Raw genomic sequence first — 23,924 nt, forward strand, 5'->3', positions numbered from 1 at the left:
TGGAATTAACTAGCTGAGAAAAGCCTCTTGATCTGTCAGACAGTGAAATTGCCTCCCAGGAGCAATGGTATAGTCTCAACCACGTGGGCATTTAAAGCCAGTCTAATGTCTATGATTCCCTGAGTTAACTGGAGTATCTCAATAATTGGAAGTGACACAAAGATTTATCTTCTTTGATTGACTAGCTTTCATAGAGGCTCATCTCTTTGTGGTGCTGCACAGAGCTTTCAGGGCAGCTGTTTGCACTTAAACTGCCAGGAGCTGACAGTGTGTATCCATTTCAGCTCTTGAAATGTGTTCTTTGAAAAAACACTTAAATCGCTGGAATAGACAGTACTAATCAGTCTGCAGGAAAATGGAGCAGCCTTACCTGGGGCTCAGTGCTATCAATCTCCTGTGCCAGGGCTCGGCCATCCTGCAGCAGCAGAGCCATTATGGTGCATTACTGCCAAATGCCCAATCAGCCTGAAAAATTGGGCTGATTTGGCTGAGGCAATAAAAGGGAAAGGTGTTTTGCCAAATGTATAAAAACAAATGGTTGGTATTTCAGCGGTTACAGCAGAGTAGGATTAATCACACTAAGATGATGGAAATTCTCTCCCATGCTCATTTTTCCTGATTTCAGAAGAGACAGCGTGTGGCTGGCCTGAGGGGTGAGGTCCTGGAAGGGCTTTTGGATTTGGATTTGCCCATTCATTCCCCTGCTGTATGACCTTGTGCATATCTCCTCTCTCACTTTGCCTTCTGTAGGTTTAGACCCACGGAAAAGGGCACATCCAGCCTCTGGCCTGGCTGAGATCTGGGTTCCTATTTTGTAGTGGCAGTGTGTTAGGAAGGGTGTTTGGAATCCTTTCCCTTCTCTGCCAGTGACAGACATTGGGATGGTGTCTTCTCTGCAGAAGAGATTTAGATCTTACTGAGATAGCCTTGTAGTATGCAAAATAGTAGGTCAAGATGTTTTACAGAGTGAGAAATTACTTTTCTGCAGGGCAGAAGTTAGAGGTGTTTATGTGTGCTGGCATCATAATATTGACAGGAAAATGTGCTTTTTTCTTGGTCCTTCTAAAGCCTTTTACCCAGGGAATGCAAACTTGACTTGTTGCCTTGCCTTCTCCCATTCAGTAGGGCTCTTCAGAGGAAAAGCTCTGTATTGTGGTCCTTTCTGGAGTGTGCAGGTAGAACCTGGGGCACCAAAATGCCTCTTTTGCTATGGAGAAATACAGCACATTGGAAATCAGAATTTATGGAGATCTAAACTCCCAAGCTGATTAGTGTGTGGATTTGCAAACTAGGGATAACCACATCATGCTGGGCACAAGAGAGGAACAAGCTGTGCTGCCAGGGATGAAATCCACGTGGCCGGTTTGCTGGTGGCAGCGCCAGAACCAGTGTGAGGTCCCAGCCTGTGCTGTCCCTGCATGGCTCTGAGGCTCTGGAGCTGTGGGGTGCCAGCCTGTGCTGTCCCTGCGTGGCTCTGGAGCTGTGGGATCCCAGCCTGTGCTGTCCCTGCGTGGCTCTGGAGCTGTGGGGTGCCAGCCTGTGCTGTCCCTGCGTGGCTCTGAGGCTCTGGAGCTGTGGGGTCCCAGCCCGTGGCTGTCCCTGCGTGGCTCTGGAGCTGTGGGGTGCCAGCCTGTGCTGTCCCTGCGTGGCTCTGGAGCTGTGGGGTGCCAGCCTGTGCTGTCCCTGCGTGGCTCTGAGGCTCTGGAGCTGTGGGGTGCCAGCCTGTGCTGTCCCTGCGTGGCTCTGGAGCTGTGGGATCCCAGCCCGTGGCTGTCCCTGCGTGGCTCTGGAGCTGTGGGATCCCAGCCTGTCCTGTCCCTGCGTGGCTCTGGAGCTGTGGGGTGCCAGCCTGTGCTGTCCCTGCGTGGCTCTGAGGCTCTGGAGCTGTGGGGTCCCAGCCTGTGCTGTCCCTGCGTGGCTCTGGAGCTGTGGGGTGCCAGCCTGTGCTGTCCCTGCGTGGCTCTGGAGCTGTGGGGTGCCAGCCTGTCCTGTCCCTGCGTGGCTCTGGAGCTGTGGGGTGCCAGCCTGTGCTGTCCCTGCGTGGCTCTGAGGCTCTGGAGCTGTGGGGTGCCAGCCTGTGCTGTCCCTGCGTGGCTCTGGAGCTGTGGGGTCCCAGCCTGTGCTGTCCCTGCGTGGCTCTGGAGCTGTGGGGTGCCAGCCTGTGCTGTCCCTGCGTGGCTCTGGAGCTGTGGGGTGCCAGCCTGTGCTGTCCCTGCGTGGCTCTGGAGCTGTGGGGTCCCAGCCTGTGCTGTCCCTGCGTGGCTCTGAGGCTCTGGAGCTGACTCCCAGCTGCCTGCCCAGCTCAGAGCCAAGGCTGGCCCAGCACACCAGCCTGCAGGCGTGCATTTCTGGGGAGTTACACCACCTCAGGCTACAGGCTGAGAAGCCTGAGCAGCACTGCTGGCTCTCCTGCAGGTTTCCTTGCAGCTCCAGCCCAAAGGCACAGCTTCACTCTCCCTCCAGTGTCTGCTCCACTTGGAAAAATGGAGCTCTGTGCCTTGAGACCTGTCTTGTTCTGCCATTAAACCTTTCAGGTCACTAAACATTTCAGATTCTCAGTGCTCAGCTGGCTCCTCCACTGGCCACAGCCACCACGGCTTAAACTACCTAGTTAGGGCAATTAATGTAAATTAAATATGCTCATGCTTTCCCTGGAATGCTGTCAGGTATATGAGGATAATATTCTGATTTATTTTTTAAGGGTCATAAAGGGGTTTTCATCCCATAGGAACATTGTTTTTCAAACTACTCTTTCTTCTGCTATGAAAAATTCAGATTAAATATATCTATACAAAGCCAGGGAGAAAAGAAACTGAAAATTTAAAGTGAAAATTAAGGAGGCAGTTGATAGTAAATGGTTATTTAAAGATGGGGGGAGGGGGGAAAGAAAAGGTAAAGAAACTGAAACTGAAAATTTTAATTGAAAATTAAGGAGGCAATTGATAGTAAATGGTTATTTAAAGATTGGGGAGGGGGGAAGGAGAAAAGGATAAGAGTTAAAAGTACACTTAGAGAAGTGGGCTTTGGGTAACACATGAAAAGCTAAAACTGATTGTTACCACTTATGACACTCTTCTCTTAAGTTTCTTCATTCACTCTGCCGTTTTTAGAGTCTCCTCAGGAGATCATCTGTTCTGCTGAGCTGGGCTGTGTCTGCATGTGCACTCTGGGGTTATCAAATAAAATCCTTTTCTCAGAAAGCAAACCCCTTCCAGCCCAGAAGGGCCCTGCTGAAGCAGCTGGGGCTGGGCAGGGTGTGACACAGAGCCCTTGAGCTGACCCACATGGACCAGATCCAGCCCTGTGGCCACCAGAGTGTCCAGGGAATGGCCCTGCTGTTCAAACATGCCATGTGGGAGCAGTGAGCATCCTCTCTCTCTGCTGACCTCTTTGCTTCTGCCCCACCATTCCCAGGCTGCTTTCCCACACCTGTTCTCCTTCAAAAAGTCCTTGAAGAGCATTGGCCTGAAACTGCCAGCTCATCTTACAAGCCACAAATCCAGCTGCTCCTCATGTTGTGCAAGAGTGCAAACAAATATTAGTTGTAAAATTATTCAGTCTTTATGAAACCCAGCTAGACTGTTTGGTTTTTAATGGCATCAGCCCTGAATTACACGTCTGGACTAGACACAGTGCAGAGATTAATTTCCTTTAATTTGCTCCAGAGTAACTCAGAATTTAATTTAACTGAGCAGTTCCTTGTTCTCTTATTCTGGAATGATGGATTGTGAAATGCACCCCTTTAAATTAATCCAGACACTTGATTTTTGTCAGCGGAATAATCTTTCTCAGCGGTATGCTAAGTATGCTTTTAAAAGGTATGGTGAATATGAATGATATGCACTTTGTTGATGATTTAAGTGTTTACACTTTCCAAACCTTGCAGAAAAAACAAATATGGCTTAGCTGCATTTTGTTTTATAACCTTTCAGAAGTGATCATTCAAATAACATCAAAAGGACTTAAATGGATTTCTAAATTTGATGGTACGTGTGAGGGCAGCTCCCTTCTCAACAGAGAACCATGATTTTGAAATGGGACTGAGCAAAGCTTAGACTATTTCTGATGCAGAGCTTCCATAGATCATCCAGAAAGATTTCTATTGGAGCCATTAATGGTAAAATATTTCATGTGGGTGCTGTCACTGCTTACGCGTACTTGATGTTGCAACACAGCAGTGTCCTTTCCTCTTTGTTTTCTTTCCTTTTTGCTGTTTTTATTTCTTAAAGATGAAGTGGGGCATTTGTGGAGAGAAGCAAAGACACCATGTATGAATATATTTTTTTTTCTATACTGCTTCCTTTAGAAGAACTGAAAAAAGTTATAGTGAAGTTGAATAAGTGATATTGATGTAAACCAACCCATCAGGTGCTGTCAGCCCAGGCACTCCCTCACTCTCTATTATCAGAGGGAAGGACTATCTGAATGCCACAGCAGAAACTGCACAGCATTCCTGTGTCCAGCTGGAACCTGACAACAGCAGTTATTCTTAAATGTGGGGAGACAAGGCAAAGCCTCCTGTCACAGAAATATGTGGCAATGCTTTGTAGGCAAAGGTAAATGTCCCTAAACTTAGCAACACATGAGCTGCAGCACACACCTACCCATTCATTTTTGGAGGGTTTGCACCTACAGAAAAGGGCACATCCAGCCTCTGGCCTGGCTGAGATCTGAGCTCCTACTTCTTATGTATTGGCAATGTGTTGGGAAGGGTGTTTGGAATCTTTTCACTTCTCTGCCAGTGACAGACATTGGGATGGTGTCTTCTTCCCACATCTTCTCTGCAAAAGAGATTCAGATCTTACTGAGATAGCCTTGTCGTATGCAAAATATTAGATGAAGATGTTTTACAGAAATTGAGAAATTACTTTTCTGCAGGGCACAAGTTAGAGGTGTTTACATGTGCTGGCATCCTAATATTGACAGGAAAATGTGCTTTTTTTTCTTGGTCCTTCTAAAACCTTTTACCCAGAGAATGCAAACTTGACATGCCACCTTACCCATGTAGCTAATATGTACCTTGTTACTTCCAAGCCTAACTCTGCTCCAGCCTATGACATTCCTCCCAGGTAATGTGGGGGATACCTGGCATGCAAAGGAAATGCATGTGTGTTTGCTACCAGTCTGACTTAGCCACCTTTAGCCACCACTGCTTTGAGAAGACGGTGAAGATTTGCAATGTGCTTCATACTCCTTGCCAGCCCTCTCTCAAGACAATGCTGTGGTGACCTGTCAGCTCCATGTCCTCTAATTATCTACACAGCCAAGCCATCCAAGGAAAACTTGGCTCAATTAAGGGGTTGTGTTGTGCCTAGACACATGTAAGAGTGAATGTAGCCTCCCATCACAGGTAGAGTGGCACCAAGCTTTGCTCCAGTCTTAGGCAAGGACTGAGTGCTGCTGAAATCTGAAGTGAGCTAAAGCACATCAATGTCTTTTGATGTGAAGTGCTTTTATGAGCAGGTTTTATTGGTTTGGGTGCTTCAGTGTCAGTATTTCTATTTTGAACATCTTAGCAGCAATCTTCTTCAAATCCAGAATGTGTGAAATACTCTTCTGTTGAGTTTTGAAAGTCTCTTATAGCCAGATATAACAGTGGTAAAATAACCCACGCAAAGGCTTTCAGGTCTTAAAACCAAGCTTTACTGGCCTTGCTTCTTTTTCAAAGCAGAAATTGATTATCAAATTGGTTTGCAGTATTGCCTGGGTAGTGGATGCCTTTGGTGTAAATCCATCACCTGATAGTGGAGATGTTATGGAAGATACAGCCATTTATCCTAAATGTGCATTAAATTAGGACTAAAATCCAACTGGCTTTTATCTTCAAACTGCTGTGTGACAGGAACACTGGCTCAGTTAGTCTCCAGACCAACTGAGGCTCACAGTTTTTCTCAGAACCAGCAAAGCTTTGTTAGCCAGAATGGGTTCTGCCAGCTCCTCCAGGAGAGGATCTGCGAGAGACGTCCAAGAGATTAAAGGACAAAAATTGGATATTGATGTCTTCAGCAGTGTCTTTGGGCTCTTTGTTATCCCCCAAAATGCAACCACAAGTAAGGCACAAGCAAGGCTGGGTGTCTCAGACAGTCACATTGCATTCCCAGCCTGTCTCACGAGAGCGCTCTCGCCGGGTGCTGAAAGCTCCGCGCCGCCTGCCAGGGGCTGTGCAGGAGCTGGTGTGAGCTGCAGGCCACTCGACAGCTCAGCACTGCTGCAGGGCTGTGCTCTAAGTGGGCCAGCCAGCCCGGGTGCTCTTGACATTCCTGGATGTCTTCTAAACATGTAATGCTGATAGAAATGTTGTTTAAATATTTGTGAGTTATTTAAAAATAGTGCGTCAAATAAGCAGCCTGGTGACGCCCGACAGATCTCTGGCTCGGAGGAGTGCCTCGGTGGAGAAGGAAGAGGTCAGCAGGAGTTATGTGCACAACCCAGGCTCTGACAAGAGACATGCTGCACCCATAACACACATCTCATCATATTTATCATCACGACACACAGACCCTGCTGGGAAGCCCCCGTGCATGGGGGTCCTGAGCAGGGAGCGCAGTGCTGCTCCGTGCCCACAGTCAGTCTCGGTGCTCTGGTCTCCAGCATGTCCATGGCTCAGCAGGATGTGCTGCCCCACCTTGGGTTTGGCCCTGCCCTGGTTTGTGGCAGCTGGGACAGTTGGGTGGGGAAACAGAAATGCTTTCTGGGGCCTGGAGGACAGGAAAACTGTGCCAGCATCACCATCTTACTCTGAGCCGGCTAGGCTCCCTTGATAGTTCCCCTGCTTGGTGCCCACCTGTATATTTAGAGAACTAAATTTTAGGAAAGGGGAGTGAATTTTCCATCCAGCCATGGCTGAACTCTGTCAGTAGTTTCTTCTCAGTATTATTAGACAGAGCATTTTAGGTCAATACAGGTGGGTGCTGGAAAGAGGGAAAATCAATTCCTGTGACAGACAAGAGAGCTGGACATTGTCTACTTATTATGTTAAATATTTACTTCCAGAGCTCTAATATACTCCTAAAATATTTTAAAAGCTGGTTTTATATGTTAACTTTATTCTCATCTTTCAGTAAACAATTATCATGCAGAGAATAAAACAAGCTCCCAGGCATTGCTGAGATACACTGTAGTCTATTAAGAAGGCTAAGCCTACTATAGCATATGAATCTGCTTTTATGTTGCCTTTAAATTGATTTGACATCAATTCCAGGCCTATTGTAAAAATGAGATACATGATTAAAGCAACACTGTCATCTTTCCAAGGTACTTCTACTTTTTAGAGCTGCTGCAAAGGAAATTATTTTTAAAGCACTCAGAATATTGACCTCTTCCTTGGCTCTTGTCACAATCCATGGAAGGACTGCAAGGGGAGCTCCTCTGTAGTTCCCTGACTAGACAGCATGTCTTGTACATTCAGAAAATGGATTTGAAAGTTGCTACTGCAATTTTACACTTTGCCTTACAGATACTGATCTGCAGTTTCCTTTTTTATTTTTTTTCTCCTCATTGGTTGCTTTATTCTTGTTCCCTTTGACATCTTCTTCTCATGTAAAGTACCAGAGTGAGAAGCTAAAATGAGTCTCAGTTTCTCTAAGATCCAGATATGAGCTGTGCTGCTTTTCAGATGAAAATGCTACATATATTTATGGAATCTGTTGAGGCTATTTATCAAAATCTTTTTGGCTGTTATTTCTCCCAAACAACAATTGTATTTTCAGAAGTTTACCATTGGCCTAACATTAGTGATTCAAATGAAAATCTTAAGTGTGTGTCATAAAATGAGCACATATAAAAAACCCACAAATAGAACAGAGATGTTTTCTGGGAGGATCTCAAAGATTTCAAGGAATTATTTGCTGATGATAAATTTGAGACAGGAAAATATCCAGTGTATCATAAAATCAGTCCATAATCTATAAGCACTTATTTTGCTCAAATTGACCACCTTTACTTTTTCTTTCTCTGTTATTGTAACATTCCTGGGAACAGATTGGTTAAGACTTGGCAAATACCTTTGAAAATAGCTTCAGCTTATGGGGGGATGCAAACTGGACAAGGTCACTGAGGTATTAGTTGCTCATAACAAAGAACAAAACTGTAGGTAAGATCTTTTAGTCCTCAGTTATTTATCTGGACAAAATTATGGCTTTACAAATAATGAAGCAAGGATGTGACTGTGGCCAAACTGTGGAGCGCTCAAGCCAGTATTTGTTGCATGTTTTTCATGATTATTCTTTGAAAACCCCAATTACCTTTCAGGTTTTACTATTCTATAATTCAATTTCACCAATAAACTGCCAAAATTTCCAAAGTTTATGCATTCTAGTGCTTCTTTTATATGTGAGTCACCATACATTGCTCTCTGATAATAAAACCCCCTATGTTCCTTTGCCTCCCATTGCTCACACTGATGGCAGTACCACACCGCTGGTAATAACTCAGGACCCTAGCTCTGACATTCAGATGTCTTTATTTCTCTGGCACCTATTTAGCTCAAAATCAAGGAGTTCTTGAAAAAACTCACAAGCAAACCTGTTCTCAGGGGATTTCCAGATCTGCAGGCACAGATAAACTCAGGACAGTCTTTGCTCTGAGGTGGCACTTGCCTGTTGCTGCTTCCTGAGCTGTTAACAAATATTGTTAGAAACAGAAACTGTCTTTTCATGTGCAAAATAAATCTCCTAAAATTAGGAGGTACTGGCTGATTGGCAAAAAATGACCTGTCCAGCTGCTTTGATTTGTTGCTGGAATGAGCATCCACTGGGCCTTTGAAGAATCCTCTGTCACACCATTTTGCTCAACAGCTGAGTTATAATGAAGATAAGGAAGAAAAAGGTGAGCACAAGGCAGTGTTCTGCTTTTCTGGCCAGGCAAGAAAACACTGTTTTTCAAAAGCCATGACTGAAGGAGGATGCAGGTTTGGATACAGATCCCATTTCACTTGGTCTTGGTTCACAGCAGTGTCTCAGCAATATCTGATCTCCAGAGGGAAGGGCTGAGCTGTCTGTCCCCCTTTGTGTCTCATCACCTCCTCAGCCAGGGATGGTGCACACTGCACTCTCTTGAGGAATTTTCCTCTGTGTCTCTGTTTCCCTACAAACCCAACTCAAATCCTGGTGAAATGGTGGGGCTACATCAGGGGAGGGCTCCTGTTTGTGCCAAGGCACTTGGCTCACACTGCTCCGGCTGGAGAAAGGAGCAGCTTGGTGTGGGTTTGTGAAGAACTTCCCACCTGCTCACGTGTTAGAGGGACACTGCACCACAAAAGTGATTCTTGTTGGTTGTTTTATGCAAAAGGTTTTATTTCTCACGTGTCAAAGTGTCATTTCTAGAATGGATCACCCATTCATGCCTGATAAGACATAGAGTGGGCAGTCTGGGTTTATTTATTTAAACAGCTGAAAATGTCCTGGTGAGTTTGTTCTCTGCTGAACTGACAATCACTCGGAGAAGGAATGAGGTCCCCCAAGTGTGCCCAGCCTGCAAAACCCCCCCAGAAGACAGAGGATATCACTGGCTGTAGATTGTGTCTCAGTGCTGAGACACAGGTGAGCTGCCTCAGTCCCTACCTTCTCCCTGCAGGTAAAATATCCCTGTTGAACAGCAGCAGTGAGGGCTGTGTGGAGCTCCCATCCAGGTCACCACAAGCAGGCAGTGGGCAGAGGGCTGTGAAACAAGGCTTTGTGAATCAAAGCCAGGTAAAATCTGTGGCTTCTTGTGTGGGAGCAGTTGAAAGAAGATACTTTTCCATACAGTTCCACACATAATATATAGAGGAACTTCATACATTTTGTGATGTTCTGTCTGCTCTCAGGTGTTTGTCTGGCTGTCCCACATCGTGTAATGTCTTTGGCAATGGCCAAGACTCTCCAAGGCAGGACACTGCTCACTAACGCCTGGGAGATGTGCTGGCTATGCAGGAACTTACTCTTCTGGATTTGTTCCTCATGTGAAAGCCCTCAAGAGTTTCCTTCAAAGGAACATTAGTCTCAAAAATTTACTCTGGAGAGTAGCAGATTCTAGCTGGATTGCTTTGCTTGAAAAAACATTTTTCCATGTCTGAAATGATGTTACTTTGATTAAAAAAACAAGCATTACTGACAACACTTCTGTGTGGTGCACAGAGGTAAGAGTCATCTATTTCCAAAGATCTCAGGTTCAAATATAAGCAGGTGCAATCTAAAAGCTTCCTCAGGACTATTTCAGCAGCTTATTCATTCCTCTATGAAGGGCCTGCTCTTGCTGGAGTGTAAATAAACCAAGCCCAAGTCCTGTTATGATTCTAGAAATCCATTTTAATAACAGAGATGGCAAAACCTTTTAGAGAAAACACTGAGAGTAGGAAGTGTGAGAGATTACAAGCAACATTTTTTTTTCTGCAACCTAGGCAGAACTGGTTTTTTAAGCTTGAGGAGTAAGGTTTTGACTTTAACTTGAACATTTTTTTGTATCATGCTTTCAATCCAGTTATATTTATCCAAAGCATTGACTACATTTTGGAAGAAAGAACTGAAAGGAAACCTCCAAGGCTGCGTTATCGATCAAGTGCTTTTCCTCCTCGGGAAGGTCTGGTTGTGAGCACAGATTTTGTTCTGTTCCTCAAGAACTCTGGCCAAGGCTCTGCAGGTTAAAGCTTTCATGTAGAGACTTCAGAAGTGTCAGGGGCTCTGCCTTCAATGTCACTTTTGCTTTTAAGTGGCTCTTGAGATAGGAGTAGTTAAGTGATTGAGAAAATCAAAGTGTGTACTCCGCTCGTTTTTCTTGGCTGGCAGGGGCCAGAGCTGTGATTTTGCTCTGGGTACCCCATTCCCTGCACTGCTTAAACTCCTCCATGCTCTGTTCCTAGACATGAACATTGGACATACATTTCCAGCTCCATGCATCCACTACATTTCTCCTGAGCTTTTTCATGTTAAATGGTCTCTGTGAATCTGTGAAAGAAGTTATGGTTTTGTTGCCACGATCTCTCACCCACATTTTAGGATCTTCCATAGTTCTGAAAGAATTCTTTGTTTTGTTTAGTCTAACCCTAAAAGTTCCTGAGAAAATCCCTGGAACTCATCATGATAGCATAGTGTTTTCCACTCTAAAAAATGCTTAACTTTGAACAACAGAAGGCAAAAGCTAAATTCCAGCTTGAGATTTGGCCTGCTCTAATGAGAAACAGATTACACAATTTCAATGGAAATTAGGGCATCAGAATTTAAAGGAGGAAAGATCAAATCAATTGACACCTGCTGGCTGAGGCAACATTGTGTTGTTTTCCAGGAGCAACAATTCCACAATATTTCCTTTCATAACAGCATGGAGTAGTTGTGATTATCATAGGAGCAGGTAAACAGCCATATAAAGGCACTGACTTCTCAGGGATACAGGAATAACCAGGTCATTTTGCATTTCCATTTTTAAAAAGGGCCTGTCTTTGAATCCCAGTTGTTATCTGGTATTAGAAGGGGAATTCTCCCTAGGTTTTATTTTTCAGGGATTTCCAGAAGAGGTAAGGGAGGGTAGGGTGTGGGTAATTCCCTACCATTTTGTGTTGTTGTGACCTTTTAATTGAAGGCTGGGTTTAGAAAGGAAGATATAAAAATTAGAATTAGTGATGACCTGATCCTGTTAGGATACATAGCAGCATTTTCTAGAGTTCAGCTCTGTGAAAGCAGGCTTGGAAATGGGATAATGTTTTATCTCCTGCAGGTTTCTCTGGAATGTCCCAGTGAAAGCAGCCAAGCAAAGTTCATTGGGAGGTGGAGAAAGTAACGTGAAAACCATCTGAAATGTTTTAATAATGTTTTAAGATTTTGATGGTAAAGCCTGGAAAATCTGGTCTAAATGGTTTTGAATGACTACAGAGGGACAAACCAAGAGAATGGGCTTCCTGTAATCCAAGAGCTTTTTGAATGACTTGGACACAAACCATTGTATCTTGACTTTCAGGAGGAAAAAAAATATTCTTAATTTCGGGGGGCCACTGAATGTGCTTGTTTTCTCGTACTTCTGTTCTCACACAGCTGCTTTCTGACAGGAAGACCAGAGTGGTAACAAGATGCTACTTTTATAATATGATGGGGTTTAAGTTTTGACTTCACCTCAACAGCATTTCAGCATATCCAAGAGTCTACAATTAACAATATTATTTTCCTCCTTTAAAAAAAGGTTAAAGACTTTATTCAGCTTACTCCTGTCTTACAAGAGAGGAAAAATAATGACACGGTCAATGTTTCTGCTCGTACATCTTTCGCCCTGCAGTTCATGTATGTGCAGTTTGTCTAACCTCTCTTTCATCATAGATGATAAAATTTCAGTCTTTGCCCCTAGAAAAATACTTTACAACCAATGGAGTTCCTTTTTGGGAGTTTTTGGTTTTGTTAAACTATCTTTTTTTTCCCCTTAATTTCATCTAATTATTTTCAATTTTAAATACCTTTCTAGTGAGCTTATTAATTTTCTTCTTTCTAACTGACAGTTATTCCCCACCACCTTTAACATCCCCCCTTTTTAACTGTCTCACTGTATTTTGTTCTGCATTTTTCCTCCCACTTGGTCTAACTTGTTAATTAATCTTCTGGCTTCTCTCTGAACAACTTGTTTCCATAGAAATATCTTCCTTGATGCCTCCTAGTATAGTTACAGCTGCAGTTAGGTTCCTTGATCTCCTATGTTAACTCAAGATCATCAGAGAAGAAAATAGAAAACAATTACTTTGGGATCTTACCAAGAGAAAGTTAGAAATTAAATGTCACTCAGCTTTGATTCATGGAAAGTGTTGAGGGAGGTGGTAAAAGGGAGAGAGGGGAAGAAAGAAGTGAGGTGATCTCTTGCAAATGTAAGGGTAATATTCCAGTGACAGGAATTAAAATATGCAGGGAACTTGGCTTTAATGGGAAATGACTCCATTGCTTTGCACAGTGACTCTCTGAAACAACTTTGGTGACTTGAGGTTCTGCAGAGTTTTGGTGAAACATGAGTGAGGGATTCAGCAGCAGCAGGCTCACTTCTAAAACAATTCATTTTGGTCATGCAGTACTTTGTGAAGTTGTGTAAAAGGTCCCACTCTGGGATTGTTTTCACCACATTTGAGTGAGGTGGAGTGTGACTGGTTTGGAGCTGCTGTGGCATCCTTGCATGTGCTACTGCAGTCAGGGGTTTGGCCAAGGCTTGGAAGGAAGTCCATCAGAAAAGTTCTGGAGAGCCTTCAGTGAGGGTAAGTGGGTCCTGAAAATAGGAAATCAAGCAGCAAGGACCACTGGGAGGAAATTATCCTATTTTCCAGGTGTCAGTCCCAAACAGTGGCATAAGCTTTGAAGCTCTAGTGATGTTATAGTGGTCCTTGGTGAGCTGCAGAGCTGGGAACTGAAAAGCCCAGGTGAGCAGGAAACATTTTCTTGTCTTTCCCTCCAGCTTGGGAACCTCCAGCAGCAGCCCCACAAGTCATCAGCCAAGCAGCTGAATGTGGAGGGTTTGACAGGCTGTGAAAATCCACAAATGCCCCTTCTGAAACTGAGACATCCTTATTCCAGACACCCTCTACTCCAACATGTAAGCTTCCAGTGTGTGGGCTGGACCTCCTCTAGTGAGAGGGAGATGCCAGAATTCCCTGGGTTTGTTGTCCTATAGGATACATTAAATGGTCAAAATGGAGGAATGTGATTCCTTCCTGGAAAGGATTCCTTCAGAAATTCTTCACTGAATGCTGTGTTGTACTGAAGGAGTTTACCCCCCAGATTCTGTGTGGGTCTTTCCATGGCTGGTAACTCACACAGCTCTAGGGAGCTTGATGGTAGTTTGTTGTTAAACAGGAATAAAATGAGCATTTTAGGGTTATCTCATGGGAAATCCCCAAAGGAAAATGGGTAGGAAAAAGAAACTGCATGCTCGGGTTGGAGCATTTCTATGGGATGGGAGCAGTCTACTGATGTTATCCCCAGATTTAAATTATACATTCTGTCTCCCTAATCCAAGCACATAGCTGCACATTTAATCAGAGCAGGGTGTGTACTTTTTATATGGCTTTGGGTGGGTCTGGCCAAAAGCATTTTCTTAGGTAATCATAGCTAATGCCATATATCACACTACCCTAATTTCTTTTGTATTGTGTCACCCAGTGCCAATATCAAACATCTTTTTCATCATGCCATACAAATTGTCCATTTAGGAAGCAATTGCACAAAAATAAATTATAGGTCTGTGCAAATTTTGCACTTGGTTGTTATACAGAAAACTAGTGATAATGAAACACACCCATAAATTATAACTTCATTAGGGTATAATGTTCCTAATTGAGATTGGGAAAAAAAGATTTCTTTACCTATTAGAATTCTAATTTTAATTGAAAAATTTTTGCTTATCCACTTCATTCAAATTCTTATTTTCATTGCTGTGTTTTAGGCTCCAAACTCTAAGAGCCTAAACACTGCACAAAGGTGCTCTACAGAAATTTAGAGCCTGGTCTGGCTTCCTGGAGTTGTTCACAGAGTCTGAATTATCTTTCAACCTTGTAAGTTAACACAGCATCCCACCCTTCTATCTGCCCTAATGCCTGACTGTCCAGCAGATAAAACATTATTAGGGATTTAAAGTTAACTTCTAATGAAATAATTTCAAACTTTTGATATGTTCTTCTGAGACCAGCCTACATGCCCCTCTGTACCTGTTAATGATTGTTCAGGCTGCAAAGACTGATCATGGGTTTTTATTAGATTTTGTACTGCATCATTAAAAGAAGAAAGTCAAATCATAGCAGCAATGAACTACAGCAAACACAAAGAAGTGAAGTCTGTTGCAGTGGTTGAAAAACATGCTAATATGATTTTAGCACCCAGATTCATTGCTCAACTGCACGTGAGCTTTTCAGCCCACAAACCTTTTTTAGTCCAGCCTAAGTCCATATAAGCAAAATAAAGCCCAGGTTCTGTCTGATCCCTGAAAACCACTGTGGCAAGGGACCTCACTGCAGGATAAACCTGCAGAACACCGTGAGGCTGGGTCACACTCGGTAGTGGGGATGAGAGGTGGGTTTTAGGGATGAATCCCCAATCCCGGCTCTGCTCCGTTCCTCTATGCTGCTGGGCACAGCATCTCCTTTGCGGGATGCTGTGTCGGTCCGGCTTTTTTGTGCCAGGGTAGAGACAACACAGTTGAGTATATTTGAAAAAAAAAAAAAAGTGGCTGCTTTTGTAAAACTATGAGAAGCGACATTGGCAAAACTTTAAAACATGGAGGTAAGCCAGCAAGGAACCAGGGGGTGTCGATTTGCCTTCCTCTGGACGAGTGCGGGGCACGGGTGCGGGAGAGCGGCTCTGAACAGCCCGGGAGGGCCGGGACCCGGGACAGTCCTGTGCCCCGGGGCACGGAGCGGGACAGGACCCGGGACAGCCCTGTGCCCCAGGGCACGGAGCGGGACAGGACCCGGGACAGCCCTGTGCCCCGGGGCACGGAGCGGGACAGGACCCGGGACAGCCCTGTGCCCCAGGGCACGGAGCGGGACAGGACCCGGGACATCCCTCCTGCCCCAGGGCACGGAGCGGGACAGGACAGGGACATCCCTCTGCCCCAGGACACGGAGCGGGACAGGACCCGGGACAGCCCTGTGCCCCGGGGCACGGAGCGGGACAGGACCCGGGACAGCCCTGTGCCCCGGGGCACGGAGCGGGACAGGACCCGGGACAGCCCTGTGCCCCAGGGCACGGAGCGGGACAGGACCCGGGACATCCCTCCTGCCCCAGGGCACGGAGCGGGACAGGACAGGGACATCCCTCCTGCCCCAGGGCACGGAGCGGGACAGTTCCCGGGACAGCCCTGTGCCCCAGGGCACGGAGCGGGACAGGACAGGGACAGGGACAGGGACAGGGACAGGACAGGGACAGGGACAGGGACAGGGACAGGGATAGGGACAGGGACAGGGACAGGGACAGGGACAGGGACAGGACAGGGACAGGGACAGGACAGGGACAGGGACAGGGACAGGGACAGGGACAGGACAGGGACAGGGATAGGGACAGGGACAGACACAGGACACGGGGACAGGGACAGGGACGCAGACACAGAGACAGGGACAGGCACAGGACACAGACAGGGATACAGACAGAATGACACAGACACAGACACAGACAGACACGGACACAGGGACAGGACAGGGACAGGACAGGACAGGACAGGACAGGGACAGGACAGGGACACAGACACAGACACAGACAGGGACAGGACAGGACAGGACAGGGACAGGGACAGGACAGGGATAGGGACAGGGATAGGGACAGGGACAGGACAGGGACAGGGACAGGACAGGGACAGGACAGGGACAGGGACAGGGACAGGACAGGGACAGGACAGGGACAGGACAGGGACAGCCCTCCCGCGGCCCCGGGCACGGAGCGGGGCCGGGCGGGGCCGGCCGGGGAAGGGCGGTGCCACCGGAGCCGAGCGGAGCCCGGCGGCTGCAGCGGCCGGAGGGGCCGGGGCTGCGGCACATGACATCCCCGGCGAGGATGACATCTCCCGTGGGTGCTGATGACATCCCCGGGTGAGGCTCCAGTGGGTGCTGTACCAGATGACATCCCCAGGTGAGGCTCCAGTGGGTGCTGATGACATCCCCAGGTGAGGCTCCAGGTGGGTGCTGCTGTTTCCACCGCTGCTTCGTTAGTGTGACAGCGGCTCTCCAGCTGTCAACACTTTGGATCATGCTCTTCCAGTAGCTGCTGCTTTTGCTGACTTGTTGGATGTACTTGGAAAGTTCCAGGTAGTTTGTCTGACTTTGTTGCACATCTTCAAATATCAACAGGCTCCATCAGGGCAGAGTGACCCAGTAAAATTTGTCCACTGCCCTGGGTTTAGCAGGCTCAGCATAGCACAGCCTTAGTAGGGGCAATAATCCAGCCTGCTTTTATTTACAGCCACTTACTGGACAGTCTCTGTTGGGTTAAATAGTTCCTTACATGTAGGTTGAACCTGTATCACACTGTGGTGTTATTGGCATTTTGTATAATTAAAGAAAACAGTGCTACACAGTGAAAGAGCGCAGACAGTTCACTTGTTTTGGGGTTTGTTACTTCTGTGCTATGGGTTTATTGATATTGGCTCTAGTGGCAGCAAGCAGTCCTCTCCCTGCTACAGTTCCTCCCAGGAATCTTGCATCAAGTTTTTCTCAATCATGTACAAGGGTCCTGTGACAAAAGATCCATAAGGAGCCTCTGCATCAGAGAAATGTGGGATCTGCTCCTGTTTTGCAGCCAGCAGGGCTGAAGCACAGTGAAGCAACATATCTGGGATTAGATTGCAGGGAGATAAATCCCCTCTCTTACCCTACTTACTTGGATAAGGATTTTCAGCGTGGGTTGGAAATTAGAGTTACACCCTCATTTTTTCTTGAAATTGATGTGAATTAGGTACCAACTTTCCTCAAGCCCTTCAAAATTCCCATAGAGCAAACACTGCCTTCTCTACTGTACTTAGAAGCAATTAAAAGATCAACCAGCACTGACAAGCCAGTTAATGTGGTCTGCAAAGAAAATGCCTTTAAACTTGTCTGGGTCCCAGGAACTAACAGGGGAGGAAAATGGAAAGGACCCGAGTAAAGACCTTGCTATCAGCTTGGGAGTCCTGGTAATCAGCTTTGGAGCTGATGCCAAGGAGCTGGATAAAGATGCAATTAAGGTTGCCACAAAGTTCTGGGATACATTGCAGTTCCCAGCTGTGATAACTGAAGAGTTGGCTGCAGTTCCAAAACACCAGCATGATAGTAAAGTAGGAATGAAAGGACAAATATCTTGGCCTTTTCATTTTCCAGACATTTCTGTTCACTATCTGCATGGAGCCTAAATTATCCTGGCTAAATTCCAAGCTGTAATCTCTTTTTTTTTTTTTCCCTCTTCTTTGAGTGGGTTAGTAAAGTACAATTAAGCTTCGATATTTTGCATTGCACAAGGGAAAACAGAATAAACATTTCCACTTATTTATGATCCATCTTAGCTCTTGGAGAGTTTGACAGTTTTACAAGTCTCTGACTGCTTATCTTGGTCAATGCAAACACCCTACTTTGAAAGCATTGTGTTTGAGTCTTCAGCATGAGCAGACATCATGTTTCAACTCTCTTTTTAAGTAAAAGGATATAAGGTAAATAAAAACAGCTATTAAAAATCCTGTCACAGGTAAAATGCAGTTCTGAACACTAGAAATCAGAGTTGTAGCAAGCAAATGCATTTTTCACAGGGTGTGTGTAAAATGAAATGCCTTATTAGCAGCAGTAAGTCATAGGGGAGTTATATCAATTCTTACAGCCCTGGGAAGATGCACAAACCAGAAAGATGTGATGGGAAACTCTTCATTTGATGCTCAAATGGAACCTGAAAACCCCTTGTTGCTTCCAGCACTGGCAGCACAAGCAGGAGTGACAGGATCTAAGTCAGAGTGTGAAGGAGCTGCCAGTTCCCAGCCCAGGGCTCGTGAGCTGGAGGAGGAATGTGTGGCAGGGTTTGACACTGGCTGCCAAGCATGCACGGGGCCTGATGGCTCCAGTTCTGGAGAGGCTGGGGCATGGCAGTGACGAGAGGAGGCAGCAGCAGCCCCCTGTGAGGCACAGCTGGCCCTGCTGTGGCACAGCAGGCAGGTTGGGAGGTGGGGACCCTGGGCACCTGCTTGTGTGTGGCTGTGGAGGAGGATTGCTGCCATTTAGAGAGGAAAAAAAAAGGTCCTCTGTATAATGGCAGAGGTTGGGAAAGAGCAAAATCCTTTGGATTATTTTTGTTTTGTTTTGTTTCGTTACAGAGTGGTGCAATATTCAGTCAAAGTGAGGAGTCAGTCCTACCCTCTGTTCTGTTCTCCTGTCTGCTGGGCATGTTGAGAAACCCTTTCTTTGCCACCAGCACCACACCTGCATCCTACAGAAAAGGGGACAAGGAGGGTCCTGCAGTAACTAATGCAGGAGTGCTGCAAACAGCAAGAAACCTCTCCAATTGTTCTTGTTCCTGCCATGGTTTTGGAAAGTGTTCAGACTCAAATCCCTTTAATTAATGAAGTCCTGATCACCATGTGATTCCTACCTGTTGAAACTGGAAAACTATTTTGGATGGAGATGGAAGTAATCCATCTACTGTTGGTTGTTAAACAGTCTGCTTAAAAATTGCTTTGAAAAAGACCTACCATGAGACACCTCTGTGCAAAGCAATACATTTAGGTAAAGGTTTCAGAGTAGGCTGAGCTCCCTGGCCTGGGCAGGCAGCTGCATGATCCCACAGTTCTCCCTGCATGGACCTACCACTGTCCATGTCCTGCCACTGGAACCTATCAGAGCATGTGGTAGCCAATTTAGAAAGCTAAAACTTCTTCAATCTCATCTTGCCAAACAAAAGTGATTAATATCCTGCCAGTCTGGCTGACAGGACCTGCTGGCATTGGCTGGGGGTGGCAGTGAGGAGCTGGAACTCACAGCTGGGGAATGGAAGAGGCCTCCTGCTTTGGCAGCAACTGAAAGTCACACTGCATCCTGGCAGTAAGGTTCACTGTGCTGGTGGTTACAGAAAGAAACTGGTATTTTCCCATTCTATTTAGAGTATTTTAAAATTTGAAGTACAGTTTGACATTCTTCTTCAGCTGAAGTTTGCTCACCTCACAGTAAGGCTGACTGGCCTGTTTGATACACAGCTGTCACTGATTTTGGTTTCTGCCTCTGCCTTGTTACCTTGTTAGGAAAGTGCTTTTTATCAGGAAAACATCTCCGAGATAATGCCCAAACCTTTCCTTTGTTGCGAGCAATCTGGTTAACAGTGCTGTTCATTCTGACAGGGGTTTAATTCACACTGCAGCATCTGGTTTCCAAGTGTGGGTCCTGCAGTCTGCACTCAGGCCAGTGCTCAGGTGGGGACACGCAGCTCCTCAGCCCAGCTGGCTGCAGAGAGGTGTCACAGCCCAGCTGGGGCAGGGCCTGGGGCTGCAGGGAGGAGGGAGCTTGGGGAAAGGGCAGCAGCTGTGCTGGGCTGGGCTGGGCACACGGGATGCTCCTTGGTGGGCACACGGGATGCTCCTTGGTGGGGCACATGGAATGCTCTTTGCTGGGGCACACTGAATGCTCTTTGCTCCTTGCTGGGGACTGGGCTGAGTCCTCAGCACAGAACGTACCTCTGGGACACAGAACAGCCAAAGGATGGCACAGGCTGTGTACTCTGTGTTGTTTCTCATAAACATCTGGTAGTAACCTACCACCCATAGCCCATGGGGAAATAGCTGGCTTGGCATGGGAGAGTTGCTGGCAGCCTCTAAGCTAGGAATATTAAGTTTTGCAGGAGTTTTTTTTCCCATCTGCTTAATTATGAAATCAGTTCAGGAGAGGGAGGTGACACATTTAGGTTGCTCTGGTATTTCTGTTGTGCAGATAGACCCAAAAGATATTAAAAAGTTGCAATCCTCTTGTCTAGGCCAGGTTGCTCCAAGCCCTGTCCAGCCTGGCTTTGAATATTTCGAGGGATGGGGCAGCCACAGCCTCTCTGGGCACCCTGTGCCAGAGCCTGCCCACCCTCACAGGGAAGAATTTCTTCCTAATATCTAATCCAAACATACCCTGTGATTGTACAAAGGTATGTTAAAAGGCCTGGAGAGTTACATCAGCAAAGAAAATTCCTGCAGCTGCTCTGTCCTTGTTCTATGGAAGAGGGCAACTGTAAGTATATATTTTCAGTAATATTCAGTCATCCTCACTTGGTGCAAAATATTTTTCTGCCTTATTTTTCTGTTCTAGTTTGCATCACTTTTCATGTCTGGGTTTGGTCTAAAAATGGAGTTGTGCTTTTAATGTGTTGGGAATTGGGGAAGCTTCAGCCCCTGCAGAGTCCCTGCCTGAGCTCAGGATTGCTGTGCACAGGCTCTGGCTGAGTAGGCTGAGGTCTGGAATGAGGACAGCTACACTTTCTCCACAGCTGAGCTGGCTGAGTGAGTCTACTGGGGTTTTCTAAATGAAAATCACTTTATGAAAACTTCTAGTGTTAGGCTGGTCATCCTCCTGGTTCTTTTCTACAAATAGCTTTTATTTTCCTTTGTTACTCTCTGAATACAATGCTTGTCTTTTATTGTCTCTTTATTGCTTTGTTGTGGTAAAGATTATGATAAATTATGGCACTAAATATAGCAGTAAATATGGGCAGTGTGTATATAGGCTGTTGTAGAAGAAATTAGTTTCTGCAGTATGAAAATAGAGTTTCATCCATCTGTTTTGTGTAAAAATATCCTGGTTTGCCTGTGGTATTACTTTATTCTCAGATGAAAAAGCCATACAGCTTTGTGCAGGGAAGCCTCTGTTAGAATGGCATTGTCCAGTTTGATTAAGTGATAATGGAAACAATTTTAAGTTTTAAAGCAGAAAAATAAAATCATGGCAGTTGTGTGATATTTTTGGTTAGTGTCTGATTGTACCAATGACTTACAGTTGAGAAGTCTGAGCAAATCAAGCAGTGAATTTGAACAGGTGTGTATGTGAAGTGCCTCGGAATCCTAATCTGTGAGTGTATGTGTAAAGAGCATGGTTTTAAGAACAGCTTCATTCCTCTGGGCTGTCATGCTACTTTTTAAGGTGCTTTAAAAACATTTCTCTCTACTGAGCAGGCTAGATTTTAAGGTAGCTCAACAATATTCCTTTTGAAGAAGTCTTTGCTCTTAGGTTGGTGTCTGGTGTAACACACTCTGGGGTGCACCAGACCTACAGAAAGTGTATTTGGGAATCCTCTTCCACAGAGCCAGAGATGCTGGCAGAGATCAGAGCCTGGGGCATGTAGCCATGCTGACCTGCCTGTGGTTCTGTGAGGTTGTGTTCTGCTCTGCCTCTGTGGGAATGTTACAGTAGAACTGGCCACAGGCCTGCACCGTTGTCACAAAGTGAGCAGCGAGTTCTTGACATCTGCTGGGCTGCACTGGCTGCCAAGTTGTGTAGGTAGTTGGCAAGGAAATAAATATTGATAGACCCTAGCAACAGGTACTCCTGAGAACTCTTGTTCTGGGAATGCTTAGGCCGTGTCCAGTGTTATTAAATTTGTGAGAGCATTTTAAGTTTATTTATAGGATTTGTTTTGTCTTACCACCATCTCTCAGTGCTGGAATGCCTGAGCAGGCTTTGCACAGATGTGTGCCCCACACCCTGCTCTGGTCACTGATTTCTACTTGCAGCAGATGCTCACTGCCCCCAGCCCAGGGACAGCTGATTGACCCTGCTGTGTGACATCTCCAGTATGTGTTCAAATCTGCCAATTCTGTCTGTGCTTATCTCTCCTATGGTGGAATGACTATTGCAGAGCTATGTGCATGTAAGTGCATTGTAGACAAGGATTTATTCCTTTTTAGCAACATCCTAACAAAACATTAACATACAAGATTCTCAGAGAGTGTGCCAGGTGAAATTAGCTTGTCACTGACTCTGGTGAGCACTGTCCATGAACAATTGTGTGTTCTCATTGCAGAAATTGAAGCCAGAGAAGCCTGCGACTGGCTGAGAGCTGCTGGATTTCCCCAGTATGCTCAGCTGTTTGAAGGTATGATCACAAAGACTTGCCAAGCAGCTGACACTGAATTTGAGTGGAATTGTTCACATAAATAATATATTTCAGAACCTGACACTTCTGATAGAAGCACTTTCAAATTCTGTTATATCTTCATGCAAACCTGTAGGAAAGTAGTGACCTGGTGTGTGTTCTTGCAGAAGGGACATCTCAGCAGGGACTCAGTACAATTCTTTAAAGAACCAAATCTTCCCTGGTTTTCTCTTCCTGTTGTTAGACTGTAACTCAGTCAAATTTCTGCCTTTGTTATTTTTAGTTGCTTATAATTTTTTCAGGCTCTTTGTCTTGGAGTGTTGGAAGTGAAGTTTCCAACCACTGATTGGAACCAAAACTCCTCTGAGGCTCTGCAGTCTGTGATCTGAGTGAGATTGCTTTATTGGTGTTTTGAAAAAGAATGTCGGAAAAAATCATCTTGCAATCATAAGAAATGTTCAAAAGAAATACTCAGCAGCAGCCAGCCAGTCAAAAAATGCAATTTCAGCATGTATTCATGTTGTTAAAACTACTAAGAATGCTTATTTCTTGGGAGGAGATATGGATTTGTTGAGAACTTGTACAATCTTTCAGGCCACACTTGTGCATATACATTAAAACTGTTCTTCTTTAAAATATGTTTTCTGTTACAAACATTGAAAGTAACAAAAGCTTTTTCTATATATTTTTAAGAAAGATTTTATCAAAGAATGACAGTTAAAAGAACATTCACTGCTCTCATTCCCACCTCCCTTGGTCACTGCAAAATCAAATATTTGAAGCCAAGCCCCTAGAGCTGGGTTTGAAAGCTGTATTCCATGAAACCTGGAAATGCTTCCTGTCTGCCTACAGTATTCTATAAGCTGTTGCTGGAAATGTGCATTGCCATGCTTCTGGAAGATGAATTCTCTGCACTACCTTGTTTTTATGCCATGTCCTGACTTGGCTAGGAAAATAAAGCTTATAAAATAAGCTAAGAAAAAATATATGGACCTCAGTGGTTCCCTCATGTGCAAGGCTGAATCTCAGGAGCTGAAATGCTGAAGTGTTCAGCTTCCAGCCCAGCATGCTGTGTCAGGCTCCCTAGAGCTCAGTGTATCTCATGTGCTGCATTGCACCTCACCATGGCAAAGGCTCATGTAAGATAATCCCAGCTTTATTCTATAGAATGCAGAGAGCCAAAGCAAATATAAAGGTTATTTTGTGTTTCTTGTCTATGGCACTTGGTGACTGCAAGCTCCTGGAAATGCAGAAGGGCTTGTACACCTGTAATAACTGCAGCAAGCAGATCCCTACATTTTTTCCTCCAACTTGCCCTAAGGAACTGATCCTCACTTGCTGGAAGGATGTTTGCATGAATGTACAGCTATAGAAATAGAAGTAGTTTCATTTCACCTGTGATAAATAAGCTTCAAAATCGAAAGT

General features: G+C 45.4%; 1 protein-coding gene across 13 annotated transcripts in view; it reads left to right on the plus strand.

Moving 5' to 3' along the window:
* LOC110469665 (rho GTPase-activating protein 7) overlaps positions 1-23,924 on the plus strand; it is a 58,688-nt gene that overhangs the window by 15,940 nt on the left and 18,824 nt on the right. For 8 of the 13 annotated variants that reach the window (XR_014958285.1, XR_014958286.1, XR_014958287.1 and 5 more), the window contains exon 2: positions 22,428-22,499. The exons of 1 other annotated variant lie outside the window; for it this stretch is intronic. Coding sequence is in view for 6 of the 12 variants with exons in the window: in XM_085591183.1 (XP_085447309.1) it covers positions 22,428-22,499 (72 nt within the window). In the remaining 6 variants the exon portion in view is untranslated. Of the gene's footprint in view, positions 1-16,387; positions 16,600-20,039; positions 20,642-22,427; positions 22,500-23,924 lie in introns of those variants that run through there. 4 more of the 13 variants (XM_085591188.1, XM_085591189.1, XM_085591187.1 and 1 more) reach the window with 4 other exon arrangements.

Source organism: Lonchura striata, chromosome 13 (genome assembly GCF_050655825.1).
Source record: "Lonchura striata isolate lonStrDom1 chromosome 13, ASM5065582v1, whole genome shotgun sequence".
NCBI classification, from domain to species: Eukaryota; Metazoa; Chordata; class Aves; order Passeriformes; family Estrildidae; genus Lonchura; species Lonchura striata.